The 11269-nt window shown below is 44.5% G+C and overlaps 1 protein-coding gene across 1 annotated transcript; it reads right to left on the bottom strand.

The window, feature by feature from the left end:
- Window positions 1-211: 211 nt before the first annotated feature.
- CIAPIN1 (cytokine induced apoptosis inhibitor 1) lies at window positions 212-10789 on the bottom strand. Its single transcript, XM_016206557.2, has 10 exons — window positions 10438-10789; window positions 8433-8491; window positions 8063-8237; window positions 7415-7567; window positions 5941-6017; window positions 4238-4406; window positions 2914-2987; window positions 1953-2068; window positions 931-1012; window positions 212-417 (listed from the first exon to the last, which is right to left on the bottom strand). The coding sequence occupies exons 3-10, from the start codon at window positions 8217-8219 to the stop codon at window positions 307-309; spliced, it is 939 nt and encodes a 312-aa protein (XP_016062043.2). The 5' UTR covers window positions 8220-8237; window positions 8433-8491; window positions 10438-10789; the 3' UTR covers window positions 212-306.
- Between the last annotated feature and the right edge of the window lie 480 nt (window positions 10790-11269).

Raw genomic sequence — 11269 nt, 5'->3', positions numbered from 1 at the left:
CAGGGAGTCTGGGCCAGGAGTGTATGGTCAGCATGTTGACACCAGGAGAGGAATTTCTTCAGGACACATCCCGTTTCCCTAACACTAGGTGAAGAAACCGGCCCCACCCAGAGTAACCAGGCCCCATGACACCTTGGTCTTTTGATCCACAGCAGCTTTACACACCCCTGCACCCCACAGCCAGTTTCAGTCTGCCTACTAAGCACCCTCCCTGCAAATGGGTTTCCAACAGTGAGCAAATGCAGAGATGGGATCTGAGGGACAGGAGTTGGCGGAGGAGCGGATGTGTCCTGGGCGGGGTCCCTCCTAGGCATCGTTGAGATTGCTGTTGCTCAGGAGCACCTGCTCCCCAGGTTTGAAGGCTGGCATCCCGAGGTAGGGGCAGCTGGCACAGCGGAAAGCATCGCCCAGGTAGCACTGTTGAGAGAAGAGATAATCATACCGGGAAGCTTATCCCAGGGATGGGGCCAGAAGAATGCGATCTCTACCTTCATAATATGGCCACAGTGGCCTGAAGGAAATGGCTGGGTGTATCTGTAGGTCCAATGGGGACCCAAACACTAAGAGTTTTTAAGACCTCCAGCTCCATGAAAACAATGGTCTAGAGAAGCTCCTTAGGAGGCTGCACCTCTATATTCTCAGCAGTTCAAATCACAGCCAAGCTCAGCCAAACGGCAGAATAACCTCAGGTCCACCAGAAAGTAGGGACAAAATTAAGAAACAAGAGCCCCCTGTCTGGCCATAAGCATGCTAACCCTCTTTTGAGAGAGAACCTTGCTTCCCCATCACCACCTACATACATGTCCTCACATTCACCTATTATTGAAATACTGGGGCGGGAAATTCCTTACAGCTTGAGCTAGTCTGTGTAGTTCAGGACGATGCCCAACACCGCTAAGGATTCGGGGAATAGTGAGTAACGGTACTTACATTTCCACAAGCCGACCTGGGTTGGGAGCTCATCTGTTCCCTGGACTTTTCTTTTTCCAGTTCTTCAGCAAGGCCACACGTGCTAGGGGGAAACCAGTAGCTGATGAGTGAGACTGACCATCACCCAGAAACTCCAAATCCTGGGCAGTGCCAAAACGTGCTCTAAGGCTTTTCTCTTTATATCAGGATGTCTTAACTCAAACGCCTGCGGGGCCAGGCGGGTAAGATAAATGCGTGAGGCTGTTTAGGGAGACAGTAAGAGTGGTGGGGAATGGGAAACCCAGCAGGGAGATGCTCCATCTACAAAGGGCAGCCACTACTCAACTTTCTCCTCCAAACTCTATGCTTTGATCTGCTCTGTGGGGACAGCTTGGGGTGCGGTGAGCTTAGAGCAGAATACAAAGAGGGGCCACTGCCTCGGACCGTATTTCTGCGGGTCATCAGTCCCTGCATCGCACTACAACCCTGCCAGGTCTCTAACTGTGGCACATCCTTGGTTTCCTAGAGCTCACTCATGGCTCTTCCTACTGACTTCCCGGAAGTTGCTTAGAGATTCCCATGGAAGCCAGACCAGAAGGCCCTGTCAATCCCATCCTTCCTGGGGGGCCTTCGTAGGCATGGAGTATTGCTCTTTCTCTGCGAGTCAGATTGGGGCTTATGATTCAGTTTCTCACAACTAAATAATGTATTGTTTGGAGAGTCACTTGGAGGTGGTTAAACTATCAAAAAAGCCAGGACTGATTAAGACAAACTTGGAATGGTAGCCCGTGGGGAAGGTGGAGCAAGACGCAGCCGAGGACGCGTGCAAGGCGCTGCTGCCATACCAGTAGTGTTTCTGATTCTTAACCTGGTGATCGGTTCTTGGGCTCATTTTCTTAATCCTTAAGATGTGCCTGCTGAACATACTCCCCTGTGTGTCTGATGCATTTCACAGTCAAACGAATGTTGTAGCTGCAGCAGAGCGCTGCGGCTCCTGGGGACAGCCAGCACGGCGGCCCCGCTGCGCGCGGCAGAGCGCTCACCAGTTCTTGCAGGCCTTCCTCTTCTTCCCTTCTCCGCATGCAGGAGCCCGCAGGGAAGCTGGGTCTGGCTTCTTCAAATCTTCAGGATCCAGTAGCTCATCTGAGTCGATGAGATCCTGGGGAGTGTTCGGAGCAGTTAGTGACACAGTCACGGTCTTTGCTAACGAGAAGCTGAGGTGGTCAAGGCGGAGGGAGCAGATCTACACCATCTGTATAAAGAAGGCACCCGCCACCCTCCTGGTTGACCCTCACATTCGAGCTGACCGCCACAGCGGGCTAACATGCAAGGAAGACGCACTAGGCGGTGAGGGGCCGGGAACTGGCTTACAACAAATGTATTATGTGTATTTGGGGAGGGGAGCAGGAAGAACAAAGAGAAATGTTGTACATATAAAAGGGCTGAAAAGGGGAATAAGATATTTTCTCTATAATTCCAGAGAAAAGGGCCATTAAGGATACATAGATTGTGTGATTCTTTGATAAATGTGTGGACAATTAATCTGTAAGTTCTATGAGGGCACAAACCATAACCCATTTTGGTTGCCACTATAACTCTGATAGTTGCAGAAATGAAGAACTTTATTACAGCAGCATGGGTCAGAGCTGGAGAAGTACTGTTTTTAAGACAGTGAGTGTCAATGACTCATCCAAAGGAGCCAATAAAAATATTTCAGCTGACCAACTCTTTCCAGGTTGGCACATGCCCATGAGAGTCTTTAATAAGTCACAGGAAGTAAGAATGAGAAAATCTGTGGTGAAAGAGATGCTGGAAAGAAATTTAAAAGGCCACTAATGGGGAGGTTCCTTCTAATTCAGAAATGCCGGTGACAGCAGAGCCACAGTGCTGGGCTTTAAATACTTTCACACCTACTGGTCCAGAAAGGCCACTCCCAACTGCAAGCGCTCATTCCCAAAGTGGGGCGTAAAGGAAGGCAATCAGGTGCCCGTGGCGCTGACTCACCATGCTCTCATCCTCCATGTCATTGGCTGAGAGGGTCCACAGTTTGGCAGCTGCAGGGTCCACAGCAGGCTTCACTAAGTCCAACCAATAAAAGAAAAAGAGTTCTGCAAAGAAGCCTTAAACAAACTACAAGCAAACATAAGTGCTTTCTATGAAGACTGTGTAGAGAACAGACTGGACTGAGAGTTGAAAGACCTGAGTCTGAGGCCCAGCTCTACCACTGACAAAAGGCATGACCTTGGCCCAGTCACTGACAGTCATAGAAGTCATCATTTGTTAAGCACTAGCTTTGTACCAGACACTACATGAAGCATTTTACAGACATCATCTAATTAAATCCTGCTAACAACCTTAGGAGGTAAGTGTCTGTCATCCTAATTTTATAGGTATGGAAACAGGTTTAGATATTCAGGCCAGTTACACAAAGTCACAAATGTGGTTCTGTCCGATGCTTTCACTTCCACTCCGTATTGCTTTCTCCTCATCTTAGTTTCCACCCCCAGAGCATGGGGCTAATGGTACTCCCTGCACCTACTGCGGGTGACTGAAAATTAAACGAGTGTGTCAAAAACCATAATGAACAGCACAGTTTTAGCCTCACATAAATTTGTTACATAAAGAAACTAAGCTCTGGAACTGATCCTAGCAGTGTGACACATATTGATGTCAGACACAAACCTCATACCTCCTGAGCTTCTCTATAGGCCAGATCTCAAGGAAGGGCCGGAAAGGGCTGAGATCTGGATTCAGTGTGGGGCCTGTCCTCAAGTGGGCCTGGGGATAAGAGCACCCCCTCATGATCACTGTTACAACTGCTTGCTCAGACCTTCCAAGGGGCAAACTGCCCATCTGAGCTGTTCCCACCATTCTGAACTATGAACCCAAAGGTTGGGATTCCAAAGGATTTCTTGAAGATGTAGGCTGGATAGTCAAAACAGAGTAATGTGAATACACCAATACATCTTTGCACACCTCACAGCTGGGACAATTTTCTCAACTCAGGAATTAAAAAACAAAAGCTGACTTTACTGGCACAAAGGTAGAGGGCATATGGGAAGAGGGGCAGGGCACTCTTATCTACCATGACCACCATCACCAGGTCTTCTGAGGCTAAATGTCAAAATTCTGTGGCCTGGAAGCCTCAGTGCCCTCTAGTGCAGAAGGGCTGAACTAGATAATAACTATGTGTTATTTCAGTTTGGGATCTGAAAATGCCCAGGACAAAAGTACAGTAAGCATCCTTCCATCACCACCTCATCCAGATCTCTGGTTCAGTTTCTAATGCATCCTTCCAGGCTTATTTAGACAGAACATCCAGTCTTACCCAAAGGAGCAGACTTCTTGGCAGTAGAAAGCTTAAGTTGACTAGAAGAACCCACTTCAAAGTTGGGTTTTTTGCCTGTGATTTGCACAGAGAGCAAGCTGTCACTATGGTAACCCAGATGTTCCTGGACAGACTGTATCTCCTCAGGGCTCAAGGACTCCTGCTGCAGCTAGAATTCAAGACATCAAAAGGATTAGGCCACACTCCTTCTACAAAATGATATTCTATGCCCACCTATATAGGCATCAAATACTCAGGCCTGTGTCTTAAGTGGTGCACAGAATGGCGGGATGTTATTACACACAGGCTAATAGCAGGAGGTCCCAGACATCACCTTATGCCTAACATCAGCTTCTCACTGGTCAGAACCCTAGGTTATAACTTTCGTCTACATTTTTACTTTGAGCCTACCCTTTGGAAAGTTTGAAAACGTTTATTAAATATCTGCCTACTAAATATAAGGCACTGTGCAAGTCACTGCGGGGGCTGCGGTGATTGTTATAAAGATGAGGACCACGTCTGCGTGGTCCTGCTGAATAGGACAAGCCTGTGGCAGGGAAGCAGGCCCATCAGCAGAACAGTAACATTTATATCCTAAGAGGAACAGAGCAACAGGGAGAGGGAAATGCTTTCTTTGTTCCTTGGGAAGTAGCAGCAGACAGTAAAAGTAGAAAAACAGCTGGGGTGCTGTGTCATTAAAATAATAATCTCTGTATCTAACAACACAGAACAGTTAAATAAACCATAGCCCATCTGTAGCACTGAGTAGTGTTACATCATTAATCAGAACAGGGTTGACACCCTGAGATGGATAAATGTCCAAAAAGCTAGTGACCGAACAATATGTACATATGACCTTACTGACATACGCATGTGTGTATACTTGCAAATACATACAAAAAGGCTTGAAGAGCCCTACAAAAAAATGTATTGGTGGCTCCCTTGGGGGTGGAAAGTGTGAGCAAGGGCTGGGATGTCACTTTATATTCAATATTCTTCAGTATTAAAATTTTTTTTTAAAACATATCTTTATTGATTTCAGAGAGAGGAAAGGAGGGGGAGAGAGAGAGATAGAAACATCAATGATGAGAGAGTCATTGATCGGCTGCCTAGCCCGCAACCCGGGCATGTGCCCTGACCAGGAATCAAACCCCGATCGCCTGGGTCCTAGGTCGATGCTCAACCGCTGAGCCACACCCAGCCGGGCAGTATTAATTAAATTTTTATAAGCATCCCTTATTTTAGAATAAAAAAACAGAAAACCTTAAACTAAAAAGAAAAATAAAGGGTGGGCATGAGTAAATTAAGGCGTCCAGTCATGTAGCAAATCAGTGGTATAATGGCTCTCACAATACTACACTTACTTCTCACACAAGAAACTTTCAACATCAGAGAAGAGTGTAGAAATATAAACACCTCTATTTAATTAAACAATTCAATATTTCTATTGAACTGAGACCAGACATGGGCCCCAGCCGAACCTCCTCAAAGGAGATTTATCCCAGAGGTTTATCCCAGAGGCATCATGTATCTCACATGTGAAGCACTTCTCAACTTATTTCCTAGTCTAAGTGAACTGATCACCTCATCTTCGGGGCTGTTGTTTCTCTGATTCTCTTTGTATCATCTGACAAAGAGGTACGTACTAAGTTTAGGGACCCAAGGTTTAAGTTTCTAGCAAAGAAGGTTGTCTACAAACATACCTCTTTTACTTCCACAAGACCAGAAAGAGTCAGGGCCGAACACAGCTTAGATGCCGACTTCACTTTGCTATTGTTAACTGCCAAGAGGAAAACCCCAATCAATAGCGTTACAGGTCACAGAAGAAAAAACAATAAAGGCTCTATCCTAGGTAGGTCAGCAAGCATTAAAACAATAATCTGTTCTGTTTAATGTATATATACTTTAGTGATATTTTAACTTGACTTGGTTATTCAAAATTCTCTTACCAATGCTCTTAAGTTTTATACAGTGATTCCCTTACTATTGTTTCTTAGTGCTCTCTGCTTCCTGGAAACACCTAACCTTCCTGGGCTTGTTAGATAATGATTGAGAAAGAGGCTTAGAAATGCTAAAGTAACAAGTACTGTATTTTCTCTGTAGTTCTGACAAAAGTCACTGTGCTGACATTCCCTGCAAAGAACACTGATATCTGCTATTCACATCACAAGCTTTTATTTCCACACAAATGCCTTTATACATTTCAAAATACTTTCATTTTTATTATCTTATTTGATGAAATAAGTCATCACATTCATTTTGATGGAAAGTCTAGTTAAAAAAATGCTAAAATTCAGAATTGAATAACTCTTTGACACTTTACCACTTAAACAAAAAAGACAGGTTTTTATTTCTCGTAATTCTATCATTAGTTTCCTGTGAATCAATAATTACATCACTTCCAGATTTCCAGTCACTATTTTTCAGCTATAACTATGGATGCACAAGAAGTTTAAAAAGTTCAGGATCCTTCACTTCGCTTCCCCCATGGTAACATCTCACACAATACTAGTACAATCTGAGGACCAGGAAACTGACATTGACAGTCCGCAGAGCTTATCCAGATTTCACCATGTTTACATGCACTTGTGTGTGTGTGTTTCTATGCAATCTTAGCACACGTACAGATTAGTGTAACCACTACCACAATCAAGATACAGAATGTTCCATGACCACAAGGAACCCTCATATTACCCCTTTACAGTCTCATATAGCGCCTCCCCTGTCAAGCACCAACTTGTCCATCATCTGTAACTTTGTTATTTCAGGAAAATTGTATGAACAAAATCAGATAGCACATGACCTTTTGAGACTGGCTTTTTCACTCAGCATTAATTCCCTTGAGATCCATCCAAGTTGCTGTGCATATGAAGTTTGTTCCTTTTTACTGTTGCAAAGTTTTCCATGGTATAGACATAGCAAAGGCTAACTGTTCATCTGTTAAAGGACCCAGTCGTTTTCAGATAGGCAGTTTCCTTCTATTTTACTACCCAATGGATCAAAGATCACAATTTCTTCAGATGTGTTGCTTTAGATTTTTACAATAATTTATCTCTAAGAAGGTTTGGCTGTAGGAATATTGATCTCTAAATGATATCTCCTGCTCACAGATGCAGCAACCACAGCTTAAGATTCAACCCTGTTAAAGCCTAGTCTTTCAAATGAAGATATCCTTACCTACAGCTGTCTCTACTGGCTCTTTCAGAAAAAGACATCCACCAGGCCGAAGGATCCGGGCCATCTCAGCCAGAATATCAGCACTGTGCAGAGTGGTGCTTCCAGGAATTACACCCGATAAAATAATGTCAAAGCTAGATTCTTTGTGGGCAGCTGAAAAGAAGGAAGACTCTATCAGCAATCACCTGGAACCCAGAAGCAATCTCCCAAGCCCTCCCAAGCCCCCACCAAGGCTACAGCCTGGCCCTGTAGGATGCACACCCACCTGTTCAGCAAATGCTATTAGACCGCTGTTACTAGAGGAGGGGCAAGGGCGCTACTGCCCTGCTCTCCCTCAGTCTCACCAATTTCATATCCTTTCATACACTCGGGAAGAAGTAAAAAAGGAAGCTGGATGAAAAGCTTTTTTTAAAAAAAATAGTGGGGTATCTAATAAGAAACAAGAACATGCTTATACAAATCATCAACTACACTCCTGGGTCCACTATATCTCAACTGAAAAACAACAGGGTGACCAGCCCCTACTATCACGTGCCACCCAAAACAAAAACTCAGTTATCAAGGAACAAAAGAAATGCAGCACTCCCATAGAAACCGACCCATCTCCCCCACCCCCGCCCTGTAAAGACAACCTGGGTAGGTACTTACATTGCAACAGCTGGTTGATGTTTTCCACAGACACTCGGCCCTCACTGCCAGTTAATGCCTGAAGCTTATCCACCAGGTCTTTCAGAGCCTCCACCGGGGAAGACTTATCCCAGACTACAGCCACAAACTGGCCAGCTGAGATCCCAAAGTCTGCCATTCCTGCAGTGCTGCGGTCCTAAAAACCACAGGCCAAAGGAAAGTCAAGACTGAGCAGAGACCAAAGCACAATGTCACCCACAAGGCACCACTGACTATGATTAGAATCACAAGCTAATTCTACTGGGAATGCTGACATTAGAACATCTTCCTGTCAACACGAGAGTCTGAATAAATGAACCCATTTCCCCAAGGTTTCATAATCCCAACATACCCAAACAAGACAGGTGGCTTCCTCTGTGAGAATCCTGACTTGGCAACCAAGTAAGGAGCCTGAAGGCAGAAAGATTATTTCCTCTTTGATATGAGACAACTGGGCTTGACCAGAATATAAAACACACAGGACATTAATTAGGCAGAAGTATGACTCAGCAAGAAGGCAAATAAATTGGCAGAGAGAACCCAACCACAAGCTTAATGTTTGTTCTTTTAAAAAAGAGACAAGTTAGCCCTGGCTTGTGTGGCTCACTGGTTAGAGCACTGGCCCACACATGGAGGGGTCGCAGGTTTGATCCCCAGCCCTGGTCAGGGCACCCGTGGGAGGCAACCCAATAATGTTTCTCTCTTTCTCCCCCCCTTCCCCCCTCCCTTTCACTCTCTTTAGAAAGCAATGAGAAAACATCCTTGGGTGAGGATTAACAAAACAAAAACAAAACAAAACAAAAAGAGAGAGACAAGTTTTAAATTTAGCAAACTGAATATTTTCCCTTCCATCAAAATATGATCAATGTATCAGTGATCAACAGTATCTGCCATGTCTTTAACATTTATTACTAGCCAGACTGTTCAAACACTTTACATGTATTATCTCAGTTGAACCTCAGAACCACCTTAAACTAGTAATTATTCCCATTTTACAGCCAGGAAACGAAGGCCATTGACTTTGCCCAGGTCACACAACTAGTAAGTGTTGTGTGGATAAAGTAAGAGCTCGGTTTTGAATCCAAGTCCACATGACTGTAAAGCCTGTGCTTTTAACCTATGGAAATTTCCCTGCATGGATCAACTTTCTCTTCCACTTGATACACAGATGAGTATAGAATGTGCTCACATTGAAATTGGGTCAGGAGATAGCACTCTACTCAGTTACTCCTTTCTTTCTTAAATATTAATGCTGCTCTAAGAAATGAGATGAAAATATGCAAAGCACCCAGCAGAGCCTGGCACACAAAGCTCAATAAAATAATGTTCTCGAACAACTCTGAGGCTCCACTTCTCGATGGCCAGGAGAAACGTGATGCTCCTTTTTCATTGTTGCAATTACCCAGGACAAGAGCTGCACTTTATGACATCTCACACAGTACTCCAGTGGGACTGTGTCAGTCAAGTTCAAGAACATGAAATGCTTCCCGTTCCATATCCCCTCACACTAATCTCCTATGGAAATAGGGTGCTCATAAAATACACTCATTAAACATTAACCCTCAAAAAACAGACACAGCCACCACTTTCCGTCAGCATTTTCCTAATACAATGGGACAGCATGTTCTTTTAAATATCTAAAAGCCAAAGTGTGATGCCTTTCATCATCAGAGTTCTGTGTTGTTGTCAATCAGACTTTTTAAAAAAACATAAGGAAAAACTGTCTGGCACTTAAGTCAACATACTTAGAAGTGTGACTCAGAGCCCAGTTTCATAACTAGAAAGAGGCGGAGTAGAAGTCACTGTCACGTCACTGGACTTGTTAAGCACCTCTCCAACTTTAACTGCTGCACGCACACGTCCGTGGATCTTCTAAAATGTTACTGACAGGCAGTGACAGCAGAGGTCTCAGAATAACTTCTGGAGATGCACTTGTTTATTTTTAAAGAACCCAGTAAACATCAAACCTTGAGGCATTTGTCTCCTCTTAAGGATAAACGGGGCCAGAAGAAAAAAACTAAGATTGAAGTTTGGGTACCAGTTCAAATCAAAAAGCAAATCCTTTTAAGTCAGGTGCATAAAAAATCTGAGAATCCTGACAGTCATCAGAAAATTTTAATTAAAATGAACTGACTGAAGCTCATGTACACACACACCTGAGGGGGGAGGGAGGAAGAGAAGGTGATCAGCAAGGAAACAGGAAACTCAAAGGAAAAGAAATGGAAGACTGTCACAGTAATTAGGTGTGCGTCAAGAGTTAAGGGTTTCAGAACAGATATCCAAGTGCTAGAATTTCCACAGAAAAGGATCATTTAAAAATAAGTGGACAGAACTCAGGAAAAAAACCAACAACTCACGGAGAGATCAGCAGTGCTTTATCTAAGTCCAGAGATACGAATATGAAATTTTAACATTTGGGGAGTTTCGGCCTAGGAGGGCTTCCCCCACACTCATGCAGGGGAGAGCAAAATGATTTGAAAAGACTAGGGTTAGTAAGGGGTGTGCAAAACAGACACAAAGACAAGGAAGGGTCCGTTACCGGTGAGACAAGGAGACCTGGGTTCTTGTCTTCTTGAGGAAAAGATTTCAATCAAGAGACAAAGCGTAGAAAGAATTTATTGACCGCAGCAAAAATATATTTAGGACATTGAAATAAGAAAGGGCATGGAAGAAGCAACGGGAGTGCCTAGGCTGGGCTGCTTTGGCTCACTGGGAAGTCAAAGGAAAGGGGGGAAAGAGGGCCTTGGAGACAGGTTTGGGGGAGTTAGCCCAGGATGAGCTGCTGCTGCCCATTGCTCCCCTGGTTGCAAGTCTCATGGGGTCCCTTAGAGGTTGGGGGCACATGCCTGTGGGGGAAGGTAAGGGGGACGGGAATGGCATGGGCGTGCTCCCCGGAGGAACAGCGCACTGGGACATTCATTTTCAGGGCTTTTGAAGTCTGGATGTTTAGGGGAGGTCTTGGGGCCCATCAATAGAATATTCATAAGGTTTATGCCGATATACCAAAATGAGGTTTATCCTCTTAATCTGTCTGTCCTTGGTGTGGCTGGCAAATGGCACTAATTGGATTTCTGCTATCGGTCTCCCTGAGTAGGGTGATTTAAGCTATTTACCCTCAGGCTGGGGAGGAGAGGTGCAAACCATTTACCTTACCAATGCTACCAGCCTTTTCCAAGTTTGCAGATCCTA

Source organism: Miniopterus natalensis, chromosome 18 (genome assembly GCF_054644295.1).
Source record: "Miniopterus natalensis isolate mMinNat1 chromosome 18, mMinNat1.hap1, whole genome shotgun sequence".
Classification (NCBI taxonomy): Eukaryota; Metazoa; Chordata; class Mammalia; order Chiroptera; family Miniopteridae; genus Miniopterus; species Miniopterus natalensis.
The sequence above is the reverse complement of the archived record's forward strand: the minus strand, read 5'-3'. Positions and strand labels throughout refer to the sequence as shown.

Bases quoted from the DNA above. Each gene is read 5' to 3' on its own strand.
- CIAPIN1 (XM_016206557.2), bottom strand. From the start codon at position 8,219: ATGGCAGACTTTGGGATCTCAGCTGGCCAGTTTGTGGCTGTAGTCTGG. The intron at 2,069-2,913 runs GTGAGTCAGCGC...AACACTCCCCAG, and splicing joins ACATGGAGGATGAGAGCATG to GATCTCATCGACTCAGATGA. The intron at 1,013-1,952 runs GTGAGCGCTCTG...GTTTCCCCCTAG, and splicing joins AGGAAGGCCTGCAAGAACTG to CACGTGTGGCCTTGCTGAAG.